Genomic DNA, 23,694 nt, shown 5'->3' with positions numbered 1-23,694 from the left:
TCCGTCGGCCCCGCCCCGCCCCGCCGGCCGCCCCGCCCCCGCGCCGCCGCGTGTCTCCCTCCCTCTCCGGAGCCCGCTCCTTCCCGCCGGGCGTCTCTGGGCTAGGGGTGCCCAGCGCCCCCGCCCTGCTTTGTCCCTGGTGCAGCGCCCCCTGCCGGATACCGCGCTGCGCCTTTTGGGGCCCGCAGCTTCCTGGCAAAGGTCAGTGAGTTCCCCGATGCTTTCGTGACTGCGCGGGTAGGTGAGGCCCGGGGCTAGGGTGGTGGGAGGAGGTCGCTGCGCTGAGCGAGGAAGGGAAACTTTGGAACTTGGAGGTCTTGTTCGCCCCAGAATCCAGTTTCTCAAGAGTGGGCTCTGCAGAGAATTAGTACCCCAGATTGTCCGAGGTGCTGGTTTAAAGCGCAGTATCTCAGGCCTGGCTCCATGCCCACTGAGCAAGCCTCTTCTCAGGGCCTGGAAATGTGCATCTTGGGTAGTTCTGATGCTCGTTTCTTGGAGCCCCAGTGGCTTTCAGGTTAGGTGATGGTAGCTGGTGCACGGACCCAGACCTGGATACTCCAGTTTTGTGAACTCTGCATTCTCGTTCTCCCTCCGACACTGAGAGGGGTCCTTTAAGTCTTCCTGCTACTACTACAAAGCGGAAATGAGGCTTCTGGTTAGACATTCCTGTTGCCTTCTCGGGTTTCTTCTACCAATCCCCCCCTCCCCCCAGCCTATGGTGCTTGGATGAGGTACTTTGGAGGCCCACGTGCCCTGTTCTCAGCTGTAGGAGGGGCAGCAGTTTTGTTTGTTGTCATTTTTTTTTTCTTTCTTTCTTAGGTCCCTAGTGCTGCTTTAGGCCAGAGGGCTGGAGTCTACTGTTCTGCTGATCTGCTGATCGGTATCAGGAAAGCCTTGGGCTTCCAGCTCCCTGGCGGGAGGTGGGAGGTTAGGATAGTAACATAGTAATGCCAAGAATTGGAAGGCTCGTGTGTGTGTGTGTGTGTGTGTGTGTGTGTGTGTGTGTGTGTGTGTGGTGTGTCTGTCTTTGTTTCTGTGTCTGTTTTTACCCAGGCCCTTGTGTGTGTGTGTGTGTTTGCGTTTACCTGGGTGCCTAGCCTAGGATTATTAGGTGAATGCTACCACAAGACTTTTTTTTTTCTTAAGATAGGTCACATTATGTATCTCTGGCTAATTTGGAACCTTTTACATAGACTAGGTTGGCCTCGCATTTACAGATGTACCTGACTCTGACTCCTGAGTGCTGGTATTAAAGGGGTGTGTGGCAATTTTTCTTTAAAAAAATCAAAATATTTTATAAATTAAAATTTTAAAATTAACTTAGAGCTTAATTCTTTTTAAAATGGGTCATGGATACCAAACTCAGGTCCTGCTTGCAAGGCAAGCACTTGACCAACTGAGCTGTCTCTTAGCCCAGTGGATACTTTTTGAAAAAAATAAATGTAACAACACTTGTTATTAGGACCATCTTCAGCAGGGTTTGGCACTAGGGGAGAGTGGCTGAGCTTGGTTCTGAGTTTAGAGCGAAGCAGCTGGGTGGGTGGTGATGGATGGGAAATGACAAAGGGGAAGCACCACCTGTCTATATAAGGGGATTCTGGCTAAGCTGGCGCAACTGAATTGCCAGAAGACAGAGCCAATCAGCATCTCTCTGCAGGCTGGTAGAGGAGAAACCTCATCAGACACTGCAGGTGATCAGCCACTTGGAGTAGTTCTTCCTAAACTGACTTGAGAAAACTCTTTGCGGGAACTGGATTCTACAAGGATATGCACCAGTGGGCTGGGAAGAGGGTTCAGGAGACTGACAAGTTGGGCCACACAGGGATTCTTATCAACAGATGAACTCCAAGCAGAGGTGCTGTACAAGTGAGAATTCTTTTCCTTCTTCCCAAATATGTCTTCTCTGTCAACCCCAAGTACCTTGAGGATGAGGCCTTGGGTCTCCCCAAGTTCCTTTTCTGCAGCCCACTCTCTGATGTTCTTGGAGAACCCTGCTCTGGCTTAGCTGGTTAGCATTGCATTCAAAAGTGCTTAGCTTTTGTGTGCAGAGGACACTGACTCGCATCTTGAGAGTCTGGTTTGGGAAATACTCCTGGGTCTCATTTCTGGCCTGTATGACCATCCAGGGAAGTAGCTGTGAAGGATTCCTGCTGATGGAGCCCCTTTCAGTGGGGAGTGGATGCCACCCACCTGGAGACAGATCTCAAACCTGAGCCAGCAGGTTTTCCTGCTTGAGGATGTATAACTGGGGCAGATGCAGTCCCACCAGGGTCTGAGGTCAGTCTTCCTCTGAATCCACCCTTCTGCTATTTTTTTTCTCCCAATTTTTCTTTCTGGCCTTGCTCTCAGTGATGGCCATTCAAATCCTCTCCATTTATTAAGAGACAAGTTGAAAAGCCAAGTGTGGTGGTGCACACCTTTAATTCTAGCACTCGGGAGCAGAGACAGGTATATTTTTGTGAGCTCGAGGCCGCTGCTAGGTCTACAAGGTGAGGACAGCCAGGGCTATTATACAGAGTAACTCTGTCTGAGAAAAACAAAACAAAACCAAGACAAACCAGAGAGAGAGAGAGAGAGAGAGAGAGAGAGAGAGAGAGAGAGAGAGAGAGAGAGGTGTTAGAGTTGAGTTTGCCTTGATTTGTTCCTGCTACCAATGGCCCTTCCATTTCAGCAGAGCTTTTATTTGTTTGTTTAAGACAAGGTTTCTCTGTGTAGCCTTAGTTGTTCTGGAACTAGCTCTGTAGGCCTCAAATCAGGGATCCCCCTGCCTCTGCCTCCTCCCCAGTGCCACCCCCACCCTGCTTCAGCTAAGCTTGTAACAAATGCCTCGTATTCATTGTTACAACTTCTTCACCTCCATCCATTCTTCTTTCACTATGGTTTGGCTTCTGGCCACACCACATCACCGGATTGTGTCTTGCCAGTGACCTAGTTGCTAAATGCAGTGGCTACTTTTCAGTCTTCATCTCACTCAGAGGCAGCTCCAGATCATGTTGCCTACTCGTTTTTTTTTGTTGAAACTGCTTTCTTCTAGTCTGGCACGATGGTGCGCCCCTGGAATTCCAGCTCTTGGGAGATTGAGGCAGTAGGATGGGAGGTTTGAGGCTACATAGGGAATTCCAGGACAGTTTGGGGAATTCGGAAGACTGAAAAGGGACTACTACTCTGTAGCTTTCCTCCTGCACTTCCTGGAGATGGAGCCCAGAGCCTTGTGTGCCTTTTCTTCCTGAGTCCTTTAGAGCCCTCTGTCTCACCCCTGTCCTTTACTGGCAAACAGTGCCGTCTGAATCCTCATTGTAGGCTTTGCCATGGCTTTCACACAGGGTTTACACTCATGGCTTTTATACTGTGCACACATTGATGGCGCTGGGTCTTTTTAGTTTATGAGCTAATAAGTGAACTTGCCGATGGCTTGTGGTTTTCGGTAGAAGACACAAGACTTTGAGAGTAGAGACCAGGACTTTACCGCTCTGGCAGAGAAAATGGTAGGGGCGTCGGCATATTTGCAAAGTTCTGGCCTCCGAGTCCTGCAGGGGCAGTGTGATGGGCCCAGATGGATGATCCACGCGCAGATGGTTTGTGTCATAGCTGAGCTTGGGGAGGAGGGAATCTACAGCGCATAAAGGAAGCAGTCAGCTGTCACCCTTCAGGTGTGCCCATTAGAAGCAGGACACTGAGAAGAGGCTCAGGTGTCAAGAGGCGGCAGGGTCTTTCCATCCTCAAGGTGTGAGAGCGCGCTGGGCTCCCGGAGGAATAGCTTTTACCAGCGGGCATGTCACCTTCTTCCAGTGAGCACGTCCTCTTCTGGAGCACTCGGGACTCTGCTCACTGTCAGGGCCAGGCCAGGGACCCTGGGGCGAGTGAGCATTGGATCACCTGCACCTGACTAATGGCGTCTGCTAACGCCAGCCAGCATCAAGGCCTGAAGCTCCCGGCTCCCTCTGCAGTCTGGTTCTCCCGCTCTCCATGGCTCTCCACACGCTATGTTTTGGGTTGCATCATTTGCACACAGTGTGCCACTCCCTCCTTTCAGCAGCTGTGAGCTTTGCTTTCTTTATGGTCCCCAATTTCCCAGGTGAAGAAGAAATGGAGTCTTTGCTGGATTAAGCGATTTGCCCAAGGTCTCACAGACGGTGAAGGGCAGAGCTGAGGAGTTGAACTCAGGTCTGTCTGAATGGAAAGCCCGTGTTGTTAGGACTTCATGTCATTCGTCTTCATTTTAAAATATGTCTCTGGCTGATACACAGCTCTTGCCTTGGCCGAGGATCTGTCCATTTGACGCTCTTCTCTTCTTGCTCCCCTCTCTGTCAGCCAGCTTTTCTTTACTATAGCAAGTATCTGAGAGAATCAACTTATAAAGGAAAAAGCTTGATTTGGGTTCATGATTTTATTTATTTATTTATTTATTTATTTATTTTGGTTTTTTGGATTTGGTTTTTTTGAGACAGGGTTTCTCTGTATAGCCCTGGCTGTCCTGAAACTCACTTTGTAAACCAGGCTGGCCTCGAACTCAGAAATCCGCCTGCCTCTGCCTCCCAGAGTGCTGGGATTACAGGCATGTGCCACCCCCGCCCGGCTTTATTTATTTTTTGATTTATTTTATTTTTAATTATGTGTGTGTATGTGTGTGCATCAGTGTATAGGTATGTACACCCAAGTGCAGGTATCCTTGGAAGCCAGAAGAGGGCACCAGATTCCCTGGAGGTGGAGCTACAGGTGGTCCTGAGCCACGGAACTGGGTGCTGGGAACTAAACTGTGTCTCTTGCATAAGCAGTATGTGCTCTCTGCTGCTGAGCCGTCTCTCCAGTTCTTGTTTTTATTTTAAACTTCAATCTTTTCTCCCTTCCAGACAATGTCTCAGTATGTAGTTTGGGCTGGACACAAACTTGCAGTCCTGGGTTAGCTTCACAGATGATGGGATTATAGGTGCCAATTGACACATCCAATAGCTTCATTTTACAGGTTTTCAGTCTGTGACCAGGGAGCTTTTAGGCCACTGTTTTGGTGCTGGGTAGCAATGGCGGGAGTGCATGTGGGGACAGAACTGTTCGCTTGGAGTCTGAGAGGTGGAAGAGGAAGTAGCAGTGTTCCCCAGTCCCGTTCCAGGGCTGTGACTTCAGCGACCCTAAGACTTTGCACTAGGGCTCACCTCTTAATGCTTGCTTTACTGCCTTCCAATAGTGTCACCTAAAGACCAAGCTTAATGTATGGAACTTTGGGGACATTTAAAATTCAAATAATAACACTCTCCCTTCTTCAGGCTTTCCTGTCACCTTCACTGCAAGCTGCTAATGCTAAGGAGCTGTCCTGCCCTCTTCCTGTTTGCTCTTGTCACTCATATTACGCACCAGTCTTCCCAGATGCCACCGTCCTTTCCTCCTTAGCAGAGATTCCGCCATCGCCCAAGACTTAGGTGTCACCTTCATGTGAGGCCTCCATGCACACATTTGGTGACTGTATTGGGAACAGTAGCATCGCTGGTGCTTCTGCTTGCACACAGCATCCTTCCTCAGATATCCTTCCCTCTTTATCTTTTAGGCTTTACTTGCTGTTGCTTTCTTTGGGATGGCTTCTTGGATTCCTTTGCCTCCTACTAGCTAAGATCAGGTGTCCATCTTGAGTGTACTGAAGTCCCTCTGCCTAAGCTCAGATGTCACAGAAGTCCCTCTGCCACTGCCAGATGCTATAGTAATAGAGTTGTCATTAGCGGAGGCTGCTGTCCGTCAGTGCCTGCGTAGTGCAGGACCTGAAACACTGGGAGAACTCTAAGTTAATGACTGAAACTCTGCTTCCTACCTAGTCTGCCATGCCTTGGATAGCTGTGTTAGCTGTGTATTTTTTTTATTCGATATATTACTTATTTACATTTCAAATGATTTCCCCTTTTCTGGCCCCCCACTCCCCGAAAGTCACATAAGCCCCCTTCCCTCCCCCTGTTCTCCCATCCACCCCTTCCCACTTCCCTGTTCTGGTTTTGCTCTATACTGACTGGGATAGCTGTGTATTAACGGCTTGTTGCTGTGACAGAACACCTGACGGAGAAGGGGAGAGGGTGGAAGGGAAGAGGGTTTTTCTCCATTCACAGTTTGAGGCAGAGAGGCGTGGTGATTGGAGTGTCAGGTCTGATGGGCGGAATACTCATGCCCAGCCCACTTTTTTGTTTCTTCCTCTTTATCCTGTCTAGGACTCTGGGGTGATTATGAATCCAGTCAGGTTGATAATGAGGGTTGGCAATCTCAAACTTCCTCCATGTGGTCTTGCTGCCATGGACTAACTTGTTTTTCCCTGCCTTCCCTTCCATGATGAGACTGGCTGGAACTGTGAGTAGAGCAAAAGAGCAAACCCTGTCCCCCCAGCCCCTTTCTGGTGTCTGTGGCAGCTGACCACAAGAACAACAAGTGCGTGCTGTTCTCAGCACTGCATAAGTGACTCAGGGCATTTGCATTGAGGAGGAGTTGTTACACCTCCACTGAGGCTCCCACTCACCTCTGCTCTGGGGCCACCACACTAGAGCGAGAGGAGCAGGGTGTGGGAGAAAACCAGTGTGGGTTTTTCTTTCCTCAGTCTCGTGACCATTTGCAGACTGAGAAGAATTTAGTGCTGACCTTTGGTGGACATCAGTGCCTCCGCCTATCATACAACAAAGGGCTTTTCTGTCTCTTACTTGAAAGCAATCTTCTGCTTGATCAAGTTTAGTCAATCTCTTTAGTTCGAACTCTCTCCTACCTGTCTGTATATTTCCTTGTAAGATCTGGTTTTAGCAAAGAATTCTGCCAAGGTCATTTAGCCAGAGCCCTCTGCTTCACTATCTGATTGCTCCCACGAGCAGGCTTTTTATTCTGCACCAAGCCAAGGTGGTGCTTGTTCAAGCTGGCTTGTCTTCAGTAGGAATCCCGTCAGGTCAGTCTAGCCAGACATGCTCTTACTTTTCCTATTTCCTCTTGGTAATTTTCCATCCACTGACCTTACCCGTGCCCTTGGCTATCCGGTCCCTGTCTGTGGTGCAGTCAGGGTTAAGTGCCATCTCTTCCCTGTACTGGAAAGTCCCTTGTAGACGTCCCTAATTGGAGGACCTAATTTTGAACAAGGTTTCCTTTGTGCTGCTTCTCCAAATATTGAAGAACTTTTTTTTTGGACAGGTTCATTTTTCTCTTCGAAGGAAGACTTGTCTCTTTTTGGGGGTATCTATCCACAGGAGCCCAGTTAGTTATTTCTCTATCACATTTGGGTAAAATGCTTTAGGGTCCCTTTATTCACTGTTTTTCTCCTTGCTCTGACAAAGTAACTGTCACAGGCAGTCTAACGTGGGAAGCCATTATTTGGCCAACAGTTCAAGAATATATAATCGCTGGGTGGTGGCAAACGCCTTTAATCCCAGCACTTGGGAGGCAGAGGCAGTGGATTTCTAAGTTCGAGGCCAGCCTGGTCTACAGAGTGAGTTCCAGGACAGCCAGAGCTGCACAGAGAAACCCTGTCTTGAAAAACAAAACAAAACAACAACAACCAAAAAAAAAAAAAAAAAGAGTATATAATCATGATGGTGGCAAAGTCACAGCAGCACAAGGTGACCAGTCACATCACATCTGCAGTCAGGAAGCAGAGAGAAAGATAGATGTTGGCACTTTACTAGATTTATTCATATTTTAATTTTTCTTATATTTTTGGCTGAGCATGATAGTATGCGCCTTTAATCTCTGCACTGAAGATGCAGAGGCAGGCAAGTTCTAAATTTTAGGTCACAGCCAGAGGTACATAGTAGAGAGACCCTGTCCAAAAAAAAAACATATGTATACATAATTATATATGATTTTTTTATTATTCAAGACAGGTTTTCTCTGTGTAGCCCTACTGTTGTGGAACTTCCTTTGTTGACCAGACTGGCCTCAGACTCAGAGGTCTGCCTCCCACATTGCTGGGATTAAAGGTGTGTGCCACCACCGGCTGACAAAACTTTAAAAAATTTTCTTCATTCTATTCAGTCTAGGTCCTGTGCCAGTGGGATGGTGCTACTCACCTTTAGGATGGATCTTCCAACCTTTCTTAACCCAATCTAGAAGCGTCTCAGAGACACACCCAGAGGTTTGTCCACTAGATGAGTTTAGATCCTGGCAAGTTGACAGTCAATATTAACCACTACAGTCTCTAAAAAAAAAGGCATCTGCCAGGCACAAATGTAAACCCCTGTTGGTTAGCCTGAGGTTTGGGTAATATAATCCAGCCACTGGTGTGACATCCCAAGTATCCAGTGCCTCTATTAATCAGGAGTACAGTCAGACGGTCAGAGATGCTAGTGAGAGAAATGGCCTTCTAGGGAGGACAAGCCAGGGAAGGACAGGAGAACTAGCCGCTGAGTCTCCCGCATCAGAGGCGCACATCCCATCCACCTACCTAGTGCTGCCAAGAGCCGTAAACAATGATTTCATGCTTTCCTTTCTGCTCTCTAATTGGGTTTTCAGTGCTCCATGCACAGCCTGCCTTAATCTCGTTATCTAGTGTGTTCTATAATAGGAGTTCACCAACTCATCATCCAAAACAAAACCAAGCTGGCAGCTGATCTGGGATGGTATGATTTGGACCTGGGATGCCTCTTAAAGGTTTGGTCCCAGGCTTAGCTCTCTTAGGATCTGGTGGAACCTGTAAGAGGTGAGGCCTGTGGGGACGCATTAGGCCATCGTGGGCGTGTCCTTCGAGGATTTATCCCTTGCCTATGCTTCCTTTCATTTCCCAGCTGCAATGGGCAGCTCCCTCTACTCTTGCCATGCCGTGCCGTGCCCTGTCATAGGCTCAAAAGCAGTGGAGGGGCTGGAGCGATGGCTCAGTGGTCAAGAGCATTGGATGCTCTTATAGAAGACCCCAGATAGATCCCTGGCACCCACACAGCAACTCAGAACTGTCTGTAACTCTAGTCTCAAGGGATCTGATGCCCTCTTCTGGCTTCTGACGACACCATGCATACAAGTGGTGCATAGACTTGAATGCAGGCAAAAACACCCCCACACATAGAATAAATGTAGGGGAAACAAAAGCAGTGGAACCATGGGCTGGAACCTCAACCTCTAATCTGTGAGCCCCCAAAAGCTGTTCACCTTTGTAAGTTGTTTACCAGGCATTTCGTTATAGTAGTTATAGTTATAGTACCAGAAAGCTGACTAATACGAGACACAGGAAGAGACATGAAACTGTAGGTTTCTCCTCCACCCCAAGATCCTGCCTCCTACTGCAGAAGTATCCCATTGTCCTGAATCTGGTGTCTATCAATCTTTGCTTTCTCTTTTAAATTATTTTAAATGGACTTAAATGGAAAATTTCCAGCATTTACAGCTCAAAACCAGTCTGATCTTGCTTTATCTGACCTTCATCCTTTTCTCTTTTCTACTGCTTTGGTTGTTGTTTCTGGTGCTGGGTCAAGCCTAGGGCTCAGTGCTTTCTGGGTTGGTGCTCTGTCACTGAGTTATATCCCCAGGCTCCTGTTTACACTTTTATTTTGAGATAGTGTTTTGCTAAATTACTCAGGCTGGCCTTGACCTCCTCCGTGACTCAGGCACGCCTTGAACCGCTGGGATTGGGGGCCTGTGCTTCCAGGTTCAGTGGTTTCTATATCCCGTAGGCAGTTGTATTCTGTGTATGTTTTTACAGGGTATCTATTCTTGCTTTGGGTTACTTTTAACTTTATAAAAATCCATCTTGCTGTATAGATTTTTTTATAATAATCCACTCTTTTTTTAAAAATCCTTTTTCTTTAAGATTTATTTATTATATGTAAGTACACTGTAGCTGTCTTCAGACACTCCAGAAGAGGTCACCAGATCTTGTTATGGATGGTTGTGAGCCACCAGGTGGTTGCTGGGATTTGAACTCAGGACCTTTAGAAGAGCAGTCGGTGCTCTTAACCGCTGAGTCATCTCTCTAACCCCATCTTCTTCTTCTTTTAAAGAAAAGATTTATTTTTAGTTTTTAAATCATATGTGGGTGTGTGTGCCTGCCAATGGGTATGTGCACATGCATGTGGGTGCCTCAGAGGCCAGCGGGGATGGGTTCCCCTAAAACTGGAGTTATAGATTGTTTTGAGCTGACATGTGGGTGCTGGGAGTCAAACCTGGGTCCTCTGGAGGAGCAGCCAGTGCTTTTAACTGCTGAGCCATCCATCCATCCCCTCTGCATTCATTTACAGAAAGAAAGAAAGAGAGAAAGAATAAATTTGGGGGACCTGGGATGGATCTCTGTAGACTGAATCGCTTCCTCTCAACAGTCACACACTGCAAGCCTTAGCCTCAGTGTGATGCTATTTAGAGACTGGCCTTTGGAATGTAATTAGCGTTTAGATGAAGTCTAGAGGGTTGAACTCTTGTAACGGAAGAGCTTACTGTGTCCCCTCATGTCCCTAAGGAAAGGCCATTTCAAACACAGTAAGGAGGAAGCTGGGAAGACTCCTTACTAGAATTTCACGTGGTACCCTTTAGTTTCATCCTTCAGAACTGTCGGGGATAAATCCTGTTCCTTGAGCACTCAAGGAACTGTGGGTTTTTTATGGAGGCATGAACTGACTAAGACAGCCAACCAGAGAGGTCAACTACCTCTTGATACACCTGCTTACTTCCTTTTCTGTTAAGTATCTGTATCTCTGTGTTTCTGTTGAGTTTTTGTGTTAGTTTTTGGTCACAGCACTTGGGAGGCAGAGGCAGAGGAATCACTGAGAGTTTGGGCCAGCCTGGTCTACATAGTGAATTCCAGGTCATCCCAGGGAGTACATAGTGAGATGCTGTCTTGCAAAAAAACAGAATAACAGCAGCAGCAACAACAAAAACCCTCATAACTTATCCAGAAGAGCCAGAAGGTGGGGCTAACCTAGACCTAGCCACAAACAGTTACATAAAAATGTCATGTAGTCATGCAGGGAGTTACATTCCGCCATAAAAAAGAGGAGATTCTGATTCATAGTATGACATCGATGAACTGTGCTGTGTAAAATGAACCGTAACAAAGTGGCAGATATTGTCCGACTCCACTTAGAGGCATGCCTAGTGTGGTCACATTCATAGAGTCTCACAGAAAGAGGGGAGTGTGGATGTCTGTCACAGAATGTTGGTTCTGCAAAGATGGAAAGAGCAATGTGAAACAACTGAGTGAATGCTTAAACATGGCGGCGTTCATGGATCCTGTGTCCTGGTGAGCTTTACCCCCACGGAAGGAAGAGTCACACAGCAGCAGCTGCTTGTGAAATAAACTTTTTAAAAAATCCCTTTTTAAAAAAAGATTGATTTATTTTATGTATATGAGTACACTGTAGCTGTCTTCAGACATACCAGAAGAGGACATCAGATCCCATTACAGCAACCATGTGGGTGCTGGGAATTGAATTTGGGACCTCTGGAAGAGCAGCCAGTGCTCTTACCCTCTGAGCAGCCATCTCTCTGGCTTTTTTAGATCTTTTTGTACACTGAGGCTTGTATGAATGGTCTTATGTCAAGGCATGAGGCTTCTCAATGAGAGTAAGATTCGTGGACTGGAAGGGACTATAAGCAGTGTATGCAGGCAGGTTATATAAAATGTTCAGAGCAACAAAGATCTATAGGCGACATGTGATGAGCGGCTAGTTCTTCCTAGGGGGCCTGGGAGCCTGTATGGAAAGCCGATACACCACTGGAATCCTGAAAAGTAAAAATATTTTCACTACATTTTGCTGGCTGAGGAGGGACAGATTTCAATCAGTGTCTGGTACGAGCACTTCCTGGTACACTCCATCTCTACACTTGATTCTTTGGTGACCGAGGAGGCCTCAGCCAGCACAGGGCCTGGAAAGGTATCTGGGCAGAGTTCTGGACTTGCACTGAACCATATACGCCACCAGTTATTCTATTTGTTTATGGTTCTTAAACTAACTTGCAAGTGAAAGAAGAATAAAGGCTGGTGTTCTCAGGCCTGTTTGTAGAGAGTAACACACGTGGGATTGTGAAAAACCAGTTGTGGGGTTGGAGAGAAGTGGGGGGGTGGGTTGCAGAGCTTCACGCCCCGCCCCCTCTGTCCGCCTCCGGTTTGGTTCCCAGCACCCATCTGTAACTCTAGTGCCTGGGGAACTGATTGCCCTCTTCTGGTCTCTACAGGGACTATACACACATACACAGGCACATCTGTACACATAATTAAAAACAAAAATCTTTTTAAACACGAGTATTCAGATCTAAATTGCTCCGCTCAGCAGGAACACTTCAGAAACTCCCGCAGCTATAGTCTCTTTCCAGTTGTGTTTCAAGTGAATCCTTATTGATTGATCATGCCGTGCATTTCATTGCAATCAAGTTATTTTTCCAATAACCACCTTTACTGAGTTTCTAGAACCTTGTATGTTTTTATGAATATAGAAACTAATACTTCATAGCCGTAGCAGTCTGCAAATCTAGAGTTCATCGGGACTACAAGCCAGGCCCAGACACTCCGCTCAGAGCTTTCCGTGGAGTATGAAGGAATCCCCCATTAGTGACAGCTATGAAATCTGTTTAGCAAAGCAACACCCTGCTGTTAGGTGTTTGGGAGATAAAGCAAACTATTGGCATCCCAAGGCTTGCCTGGATGTTACTACTTCCTGTTTTTAACTGGCCCTAAGGAATCATCACAGTTAGTCCATTTCCTGGAAATAATGTCCTTCCTAAGAGTCTGTTTCATCACCCTCAAAAATAACAAGAATTGCTTAGGTGCTGACAAATATTGTCTTAAATTAGGCAAATAATAATAATAATTAAAAAAAATCTTAGCCGGGTGGTGGTGGCGCACGCCTGTAATCCCAGCACTCTGGGAGGCAGAGGCAGGTGGACTTCTGAGTTCGAGGCCAGCCTGGTTTACAAAGTGAGTTTCAGGACAGCCAGGGCTACACAGAGAAACCCTGTCTCGAAAAAACAAAATCCAAAAAACCAAAAAAAAAAAAAAAAAAAAAAAATCTTGTTTCCGCATAGAAATTTCAGGGAATGTGTAACAGTTAGCCCAGAAAGACTGTTCTTTACAGACAAGCCAGCATGGTAAAACAAAACAAAATAAGCAAACAAAAGAGTTGTAATTCCAATCATGGGGGAAGAGACCTCTCTTCGCCTTAGCGAAGAGAAGTACACATCACTTCAGTCACTTCTGTAGTTGTCAGATGGTCACACTGCGTTGCAAAGGACTCAGAGTGTTTCTTTGCCAGTTGTTCTGGCTTTGCCAAGCAGTGAGTGCGGTATCCCAGTCTGGGAATAGTTCAGCCGAGAGCTTGAGGGACAGACACATCGTGCAGTGCTCTCTGGGTCTTCAAGTCAGCACCTCCGATATTCTGTCAGTAATTTTGTGAGCAAAACAGAACAGCTATCCTCAGAGCTTTGCAAGTGATAAAGAAGTCAAACATGCTATTTCATTTTATTCAGTATCCAGCTGACAGGTAGGCTGACCGTTTCTTTCTTATCTAGAACAATTGGTCTTAGTTGAGGGTGATTTTTGTGCCCAAGGTTTTTGTGTTAAGGTTCTCTAGAGTTACAGAACTTATTGAATGAACCTATCTACTATCTATCTATCTATCTATCTATCTATCTATCACCTAGCTATGTACCTATCTATGTATCTATCTATCCACCTATGTACATATGTATGTATATATGTATGTGTATATGTATGTATCTATCTACCCATCTACCTATCACCTATGTATGTATCTATCCACCTATGTACCTATGTATGTATGTATGTGTCTGTCTGTCTATCCATCTATCTATCTATCTATCTATCTATCTATCTATCTATCTATCTATCTATCTAAAGGGAATTTATTGGAACAACTTACAGACTGTAGACCAACTAACTCAACAATGGCCAGCTGTGAGTGGGAAGTTCAAGAATGTAGTGGCAGCTCAGTCCTACGAGGCTGGGTGTGTCAGCTGGTCTTCTATATAAGCTGGCATCCTGAAGAAGATGTTCCAAGAAATGTGCTGCCAATAAGTGCAAGCAGACGAAGAAGAAGGAACACACACACACACACACACACACACACACACACCCCCGTCTCCTGTTGTCTTCTTGCTTCAAGATCCAGGTCAAAGGTGTGCCCTCTATTTGTGGAGTGTAGTTCCTTCCGATATAGTCAGGTTGACAACCAAGAACAGCTGTCATCATTTCCAAACTATTTCTAAACTAAATAACGAGTGAAAAAGTCATAAACCTGGAGTTCAGGCCTGTTTGTACAGAACAATTCACATGAGGTTGTAAAACCCCAGTTGTGGGGCTGGAGAGATGGTTCAGCTGTTAGAGCCCCTGGTGTGGTTGCCAAGGTCCCAGGTCTAATCCTGGAACCCACATGTGGTTCCCAACCTTCTGTAACTCTGGCTATATTTTCTAGTGCTTAGAGATACTTAAACAGTTTGTTACATTTATTTATTTACTTATTTGCTTATTTATTATGTGTTGTTATTGTAAACCAGGCTGGCCATGAACTCACCTGCCTGTGCCTCCCAAGTGCTGGAATTAAAGGTGTGTGCCACCATGCCCAGCTGGAGAGACCTTTTTTATTGTCAGGACTGGGGCTGGGGTACTACTGGCATCAGATGGGTAGAAGCCAGAGGTGGTGATAAACACCCTACTATGCACTGTACAGCCTTCTCTCTCTAAAGAGAAATTCAGTCTAACATGTCAATGGTCAAATGTAAAGAACCTGGATATGGGAGCTAGAGAGTTGGCTACACAGTTAAGAGCATTTGTTGTTCTTTCAAAGGACCCAGGTTCAGTTCCCAGCACCCACATGGTGACTCAAGGCCATCCGACACTCTAGTTCCAGGATATCTGACACCATCTTCTGCCTCCCTTGGGTGCCAGTCATGCTGGAGGCTCACATATATACAGATAGACAAAACAAAGGAATAAATAAAAGAGTCCAACACAGAACTAGAATCTGAGCACCCAAGTGCCTGCCACCCAGTTCTCTCAGAAAGCCGACCTGGCTGTCCACCCCAGTACTCTGCTGTTTTAAGCACTGGAAATTACAGTCCCTGACCAGGATGTGCCCCAGCCTCCTTTGCAGCATGACTCTGTGACTAGTTCTCACCAATGGTACATAATCGAGAATGAAGTGTGCCATCTCCCTTTTTCCCTTTCTGCTGGCAGGATGGAGATGACAGCCTGGATCCCTGAGTCATCATAGGGAGAGCTGCCCATCTTAGAAATATAGGTGGCATTTAAAAAAGTTGTAGTTTTTGTTATTACTCGGTTCGTGTATGTGTGTGTGTGTGTGTGTGTGTGTGTGCGCGTGCGCGCGCGCGCGCCACATAGCATGCCTGTAGAGGTCAGAGGACAACTTTTGGGAGTTCATTCTCTCGTTCCCCTTGGTTGAGGCAGGGTCCCGTCCCATTTTTTTCACCCTTTCATGTATTCTGGGCTAGCTGGCCCTCAAGCTTACAGTTCTCCTGTGTCTGCCTTCCATCTTGCCACAGGAGTGCTGGGACTACAGATGTTGCTGCTGAATCTGACTTAAAAACAAACCAGGCATCGGTGGGGCAGCACCTGGGAGGCAGTGGCAGGAAGATCTCTGAGTTCCAGGACAGCCAGGACTACAGAGAAACCGTCTTGAAAGCATACAAACAAACAAGCAAAAGCCCTGACCACATATTTTATTATTTGTTTTATGTGTATGGCTGTTTTGCCTGCATGTATGCCTGTGCACAACATGCGTGTCTTGTTCCTGTGGAGGAAACTGGAGTTTTATTTGAGTTTTTTTGTTGTTGTTCTGGTTTTCTTGCATGTATATTTGTGTACTACATACATGCCTGGTGCCCTCAGAGGCCGGAAGAGGGTGTGGATCCCCTGGATAGAGTTGTAAGCTACCATAGGCGCTAGGAATCAATCACAGGTGCTGGGATTAGAGGCCAGAACTTTCATGTTTAAGTCAACAGATGCCATGAAGCTTACCTCATCTTAGTGACTAAGTTACTCCCAAACCTATAAATAAATGGGTAGATTCCCTCTGACTTGTCTTGACACAAGGAGCTTAGAAAGCGGAGAAAACTCTGATTAAGAAGAGCATACCTTTTAATTACGGTACTCAGGAGGCCGAGACAGACAGATCTCTGACGACCAGGACAGCCAGTACTACACAGAGAAACCCTGTCTCTGTCTCAAAAAACCAAAAAAGAAAGAAAGACAGGAGAGAGAGAAAGAAAGAAAGAAGGGAGGGAGGGAAGGAAGGAAGGAGAGAAGGAAAAGAAAAAGGAACAGCAAGCCAGTTTTCTTTGTAACCGAGGTTAGCCTGTGGTCAATTCCAAGCTTGCCTCTGAGTGGCTGTGGACTCTGTGTGATCCAGTTGATCCAGTTAATCAGTTAGCCAACTTGATTGAGCCACAGGATATCCAGATATATGGCTAAACGTTGTTCTGGCTATTTCTGTGCTTCAGTTGGGTCTACAAGACTTAACTCCAAGACCCGCGTGTTAAAGTGTTGGTTGCAGCCAAGAGATAGGACCAGCAGGATGTGGCTGTGTAATAATATCTGTAATCTCAATACCTACGTAGCTGAGGCAAGAGGATTGCCAGAAGTGTGAGGTCAACCTGGGCTACACAGTGAGACGCTGTCGGTAATACACAGGAAGAGGAGAAGAGGGGGCCGAGTGGGTAGGTTAAGCCATTGGGGTTTGTCCTGATCCTCTCTCTCTTCGCTTCCCAGCCCGTGAGCTGAGCACCCCGTTCTGCTAAGTGCTCCCACTGTGATGTACTGCGCTGCTACAGGCTCAGAGCGACGAGGCCGATGAGACGGTGATCCAAGACAAGTCTTTCCTTTTCTTAGCGTATTTACCCCAGTGTGGAAGGCTAGCTCTGGGGTTGCTGCTCCTTCGGAACCATGGTGGCGCGGCTGTGGAAGGTGCTGGTGGGCATCGGTCTCTTTGCCCTCACCCATGCTGCCTTCTCTGCTGCTCAGCATCGTTCTCATATGCGACTGACAGAAAAGAAGTATGAGCCGCTGCCGCCAGATCTAGTTCTCCAGACACTTCTGGCCTTTGCGCTTACCTGTTACGGCGTGGTTCATACTGCGGGGGACTTCAGAGACAGGGATGCTACTTCGGAACTACAGAACATGACACTGGACACCTTGAGGAACCGCCCGTCTTTTTATGTGTTTCACCGTTCTGGCTGTGGAATGTTCCAGCGTTCGGATACAAATCATTCTTCAAACCTCAGCATGTCAGCTTCTGATGCACGGTTGAAGTTTTGAAAGCTCAAATCACAGCACCATTCAGCTTTTTACGAGTTAAGTAACAGGACAGGCGAGGCAGTGGTGCCTTTAATCCCAGCACTTGGGAGGCAGATGCAGGCAGATTTCTGAGTTCGAGGTCAGCCTGGTATACAGAGTGAGTTCCAGGACAGCCAGGGCTATACAGAGAAACCCTGTCTCAAAAAAACAAACAAAAAAAAAAAGAAAGAAAGAAAGAAAAAAAAAGTAACAGGACACAAAAAGATATTTATGCCAGGTACCCTGTCACAGCTGTAGAAAGCTGATTAACTGTGGCTTTGTTTTCGGGTGAGGCAAACATTTGAATCTCGGCCCAGGTAAAGCAGATACTGCAGGTGGACCTCACCCCGTCTGTCCCGGGGCTGAATCGAACAAAAAGGCCTCAGTAAGGAAGGTGTGCTTTTGCATTCTTGAACTGAGACAGTGATCTCTGGCTCTGTCCCCTAAACCCAGACGTGAGCTCTTCTTGTATTCTGAGCCTTTGAGACTGAACTTGCATGTGGGCTCTCCTGAGCTCTGCTCACTGACTTGAAGGAACTTGAAGGTTTTCACAATGTGTGATTTGATTCTTCATTCCGACTCTCACCCCGGGTTCCTCCTGGGTTCTCAGACTGATGATCTGGAGGCTGCTGTGAGCTATAAGCTCAGAGATGGTGATGATCTTCCATGCTGGGTGACGAGGCCTAGCTGTGAAGAAGAGAAAGGCCAGCATTCTAGAGCAGTGCACATAAGAGGTGGGGAGAGCCTTGCCCCTGACAATCTAGCTGCCCCTAGTTCCAGCCAGTTCCACGTGCTGCTTGCTGTGGTCTGATTATATGCCCATGTCTCTTTTTGCTGTGGTTCCATATGAGATTCTGCCATTTACAAATGTATTAAGGTTTGTCAGAGGACAAGAATCAAGGAAGGGAATGTGTTTATATAAAACTGTCCCCTGCTGTCTACACAGGATTGACGCTACAACCATGCACTGGAACAAAATCCTCCGATGCTCAAGTAGTTTTTAGAAAATGACATAGTATTTCCACAGAATACCTGCCCACCCTCCCACAGACTTCTAGTCATCTCCAGGTTAATTCCTAATACCATGTGAATTCTGTGTAAATAGTTGCTGTACTGCTTTGTTTAAGGAATAATGATAAGATGCTTGCATATGTTCAGTACAGATGGAATTTCCCCCAAATAAATTTGGCTAGCAGTTGGTTGAGTCTGTGTCTGCTTTGTTTACTTGTCCTTATGGTCTGCTTTTACAAGAATGTCATCTCCCTGAGGGGCAGATCATGTTTGTCTTGGTTCCTTGTGGTGTCCCTCATTCCTGTCCTAGTGCTTGAGGTGTCCTTGCTTGTGATATGTTGGAGAGAAGACAAAGGTTTGAGTGTGTGTGTGTGTGTGTGTGTGTGTGTGTATGTGAGAGAGAGAGAGAGAGAGAGAGAGAGAGAGAGAGATAGACAGACAGACATAGATACACACACATACACACACACCAGAAAGAGGGAGAAAAAGAGGCAGACAGTCAGACCTGGAACTTGATATATATAGCAGACTGGCCTTATGTTCATAGAGATCTACCTGTCTCTGTCTCAAGTACTGGGATTAAAGGTATACACCACCATACTTGGGTTTTTTCCATATGTATTTATTAAAAAAGGCTCAATTCACTCCGAACCCAACGCTTCAGGACTCCCTGTTGATTGGTCTGAAGCTTTCACCACTGTTTCTGCTCCTTCCTGTCTGAAATTCCCCCCCCCTTTTCTTTTAAAGATTTATTTATTATTATATGTAAGTAACTGTAGCTGTCTTCAGACACTCCAGAAGAGAGTGTCAGATCCCATTATAGATGGTTGTGAGCCACCATGTGGTTGCTGGGATTTGAACTCAGGACCTTCGGAAGAGCAGTCAGTGCTCTTAACTGCTGAGCCATCTTTCCAGCCCCCTCCCACCCTTGGCTTCCGTGATGTAGTAGGAGAAGCCCTGTGTTGGGTACCCTCCTCCTTTGACATCACCTCTCCAGAGATTCATTCCTCCAGCATGTTGAATACATGGCCCTTTTCTATTAGAGAGTACTTCTCTCTACTTACTTGTATATTGTTGCCCTTCCCTGGGATTTTCCTGATCTTCATCCAAAAGGGAGCTGAGACCTGTCATCTGCAGTCTCCGCATCTCTATCCAGGCAGTCCTGGCTTCAGTATACCACTGAATCATTTAACATCTCATAGACATAACCTATGTTACAGATACAGTCCACATCCCTGCCTTAGCTGTACAGTCCTTTTCGTTACCACCAGTCCGACTTTAGAATGTTCTTCCTGCTACACAACTCTGACTTAGAACTTTTGTCTTCAGACTTCCAACACCTCCATACTGTGAATACGAAATCAAGCCCGAATCCTCGTCATTGGAGTGCCTTCAGAGCCAAGCTCCTTCATGCCTCTCCAGCCTCATCGCCATCCTTCACACGGTCTACTCTGTGTCTTCAGAACATTTGTAGGTGCTCAGTGTTCCCAGTGGTGTCCAACACGTCACAGAAAGCCTCTTGCCATGGTTAGTTTTAGATGTCAACTTGCCACAGATTAGAACCACCTGGGAAGAGAATCTCAATTGAATAATTGCCTTTTCCAGACTTGTCTGTGGGGCACTGTCCTGACTGTTAACTGATGTGAGGAGACAGCCCACTATAGGTGGCTCCATTTCCTAGGCAGTGAGCAGATCCTGAACGACATAAGACAGGAAGAGGGTACATGAGAGAAAGCAGGCAGCATGGGTATATGTATTTCTCTGCTTCTGACTGGATGTGGAAGATGGTACCTAACTTCTTCTCTTGCAATGGACTGTGACTGACATTGTAAGCCAAATAAACCCTTTCTCTCCATGTTTGCTTTTTGTTAGGTGTTTTCTCACAGCAATAGAAATGAAACTAGAACACTCTGTATTGGTTTGCTAGGGTTGCCACAGATCGGGTCACTTAAGAAATAGGAATTAATTTTCTATAATTCTGGAAGCCAGGAGTCAAGACCAAGGAGTTGGGGTGATGCCTTCCACCAAAGATTCCCTCCTTGACTCGTAGGTGGATATCTTCTCATCTTCTCCCTGTGCCTTCATGTAGACTCCACTTTGTGTATTTGTGTCTTATTGTCCTCTTGATGAGGATCCCATCCATACCAATGACGTCATGTTATCATGATTACTTCTTTAATGATACAATCTGAGGAAGGTTTGGGGGATTGGATTTAAACATGTAACTTGTGGGGGACTACTATTTAGCCTGCAATACTCCCCCTCACGACGTTTGTTTGTGTGTATTTGGCAGTAGGAATGGTAGTGACTAAAAGGACTGTTCAGCTAAGGGAGGAGGAGATGAAGGCTGTACTTGTTGTGTGTGTGTGTATTACCACATTTTTACAGCCACCAACGTCCCAACTCTTTCCTACATCAACTGAAAGTCCTGTATCTCATCTAGATCATGTGTTGGATAAATTCTAAGTATGGATCTTCCTAAGTAAAAGTTTTCTCCCCAGCTATGTACTTGTGAAATTGGATCATACATTACATGCTTCTGAAATAAATAGTGGGACAAACATGACATAGGCTTCCTAAATCCAAAGGGAAGGGGAACAGAGAAGATCACATGTTAGGACCCCTAAATGTATAAATTTTGTGGGTCTAGATTCAGCCCATGACATGTTCCCTTAGCCTAGAGAGTGACACTCACAATTGGAAACCTAATTACCACTCTTGCTTCTCTTGCCTCTTACTCTCTCTTAGCCTCTCTCTCTCTCTCTCTCTCTCTCTCTCTCTCTCTCTCTCTGGCTCCTCTACCTTCCCCCTTCCCTTCCCCCCTCTGTCCACATGTTCATGGCTGGCCTCTGCTTCTCTACTCTCTCCCTCTCTCTGCCTTTCTCTACCTCTACTACCCCCTTAGCTCCCCTCCCCATGCCCTGAATAAACTCTATTCTACTAAAAAAGAAAGAAAGAAAGAAAGAAAGAAAACCTAATTACCTTGCCTACTTTATAGTACTCTAACCCATAATCCCCTCCACCATGTAACTGTTCCTTCTGTCAGCACAAGGTCACTTTCAGAATACACTACCTGGTCTTCCTTGGACAGGGCACATATGCATGACCTAGAGTAGACACCTGAAAAGTACTGAGTCCATGAGATAATTTATTTTTCAGTCTGATAACCCAGACAGTCATTAAGTACATACACTGCATGGATGCTCAAAGGGAAAATTCACACGATGCCAGCACCAGCTCTTCTGACGCTCAGAACGGCATGAGTTTAGAACTCATCCGCTGTTCATTTCTAGAATCTTTTGACATTTTTTTGGGGGGGGGCTGCAATTAACACTAGGTGAATGAGACCATAGAAAGGAAAACACTTCAATGAGAGGATGATGCTGTGTTTCCAGAGTGCACATAGCGAACCCCATGACAGGGGGCTCTGTTTTGTACACTGCTGTGTCCACAGACCCTAGAACTGCCTGGGACAGATGGTCCCCCAATAGTTACTGAACTTGTGAGTAAATATAAATAAACACACATCCTAAGCATTTACTGTGCATGTATATTCCAGATTCTTGAGTTTTGAGTGGCTTATGAATCTGAATTGTTGTCGCTCCCCCCCCCCCACCACTGAGCACAAGAGGATGTTAATACTCTCCTCCTGAATGGCAAGATACCAGCTGAACAAGCGTCATATGCCTCTGGGTTCCCCAGATGACTCACAGGAGAGCTTTGTTTGGGAGGAGTGGGATGAGACGATGTTTGACAAAAATAACCACAGGTCCTCGAAGACGGCATCAGGCTCTACTGGTGAAAAGAACATTAGAGGTGACTAAATGCTCCTCCGAGGCGGGAACGAGAGCATTAGCAGCTGCTTGCATGCTCAGAGAATCAGAGTTAGCATAAATGAAGTAAAATCGCCATTGTTCCTTAAGCAGTCAGCTGTTCCTCTTAGGTGAGAACATTTCTTATAAACGATGAAGGGAACAGGGAACGGATGGGAGGGGTGCGTGGTGAGCATCTCCGAGGTGATTGTTTGTCTTTTCCTTTTTATAAAAGGCTTTCCCAGCAGGTGTGGTGGTGCACGCCCATAATCCCAGCACTCAGAAAGCAGAGGCTGGAGGAGCGTGTGAGGCCACCCAGTCCGCATAGTGAGTTCAAGGCCAGCCAGGACTACACAGGAAGATACCATCCACCGCCTCCACAGTGTGCCCACACGAGGCTTTCCCAGACATATTTTCTCTCATTTGATGACCATGCCTACCAGGACAGAAGGTACACTGGGAAAGAATCTCAGACTTGCCTCCAGCGTCATCTGTGTGGTGGAAAATTGCCAGTATCAGCAGTGTCTTGGCACGGAACGTGATGTGCGGAGATTCTGGGCCCCGCCCAGATCTACCTGATCTACCTGGGATGGCCCAGGAGTCTGTTATATGAGACTAGGTGATCCAAGCCCATGCTTAACTGTGAAAACCCTGGGAACAGGGCTCACAGGTAGCAAATTACAAACCTTGATGGAGAACCTGGGGATGTCCAACCCTGTCCTTCACGACATTCTGGTATTCAGAGCTGACATTTTCTCACAAGACAATCTATTCTATTAACCACATTTTCCTTCACACCTACAAAGCCCCGCACAGTCTGTTGTAGCCATAGCTCTGGCTGTTGTACCTCTCCTCAGGCCAAGCTGACCTTTATTCCTTAGACACGGCGAGCTGTCTTCTGTCTCTGGGCATTTGTTTGTGTTTCCTCTACTGAGTCACTGTTGCCTATGTCTTGGGACTTCTTGCTTTGAGTCTCCTGTGATTCTGGCAGATCTGTTTATCCTCGGGCTGGCATCTACACTTTTTCTGAAATCACTTTGTTGACTAGGAAGTAGGTGGCCGGACAGCCCTGGTTTGCCTGTCTAACCACTGTCGTTTCTAGAGCCAGCCCTGTGGCTTAGCATCCAATAGATCCTCAACAGACATTTACTCAATAAATAAACCCTGGGCAAGAGAAAAGCATGATTTCTTTCATTCCTGATTGCTGTGCAGTTTAGGTTCTTGGGAGGAAGCAGGGTAGGGGGCAGGGATGGGGGTGGGTTGGCTGATTTGCACGCTTTCTGGAAGTGCAATCCTGCAGTCCTTGCCCCATAATTGGCTTATTTTTCTTAGCACAGTATCCTCAAGCTTCATGGAGCATATGACTGGATTTCTTTAGTTTTAAAGTAACTGAGGATATAGAAAGAGAACTTACTGCTGTAAGTTCAAGAATGGACTGGGTACCTTGTTTTCAAGTCCTGGATAAATATTCAGAACTGAGATTGCTACGGCATGTCTGCCTCCTTTGTTTGTTTTTGAGACAGGTTTGTGTTGGCATGGGTTTTTTGTTTGTTTTGTAAGCTTCTCTATTGGGTTCGTTTATCTACCACCCTTCCAACCCTTATTCCATCCCAATCTTTTCCAACTCCCCAATACTAAGTA

General features: G+C 46.3%; 1 protein-coding gene across 4 annotated transcripts; it reads left to right on the top strand.

Annotated features, from left to right (window-relative positions):
• Nucleotides 1-30: 30 nt before the first annotated feature.
• On the top strand, nucleotides 31-18,434 carry LOC127695376 (membrane magnesium transporter 2-like). Of its 4 annotated transcripts, none has more exons than XM_052197476.1 (2): nucleotides 31-201; nucleotides 16,667-18,434. In XM_052197476.1, exon 2 carries the CDS (start codon nucleotides 16,841-16,843, stop codon nucleotides 17,210-17,212), a length of 372 nt encoding a protein of 123 aa, XP_052053436.1. In that variant the 5' UTR covers nucleotides 31-201; nucleotides 16,667-16,840; the 3' UTR covers nucleotides 17,213-18,434. The 4 variants fall into 4 exon arrangements, 3 of the variants coding, with proteins under 3 accessions (XP_052053436.1, XP_052053435.1, XP_052053437.1); XM_052197475.1 differs by having other exon boundaries at nucleotides 31-237; XM_052197477.1 differs by having other exon boundaries at nucleotides 31-241.
• The last annotated feature ends 5,260 nt before the right edge of the window (nucleotides 18,435-23,694 follow it).

Source organism: Apodemus sylvaticus, chromosome 10 (assembly GCF_947179515.1).
Source record: "Apodemus sylvaticus chromosome 10, mApoSyl1.1, whole genome shotgun sequence".
NCBI classification, from domain to species: Eukaryota; Metazoa; Chordata; class Mammalia; order Rodentia; family Muridae; genus Apodemus; species Apodemus sylvaticus.
This window is presented reverse-complemented; position numbering and strand designations above follow the sequence as displayed.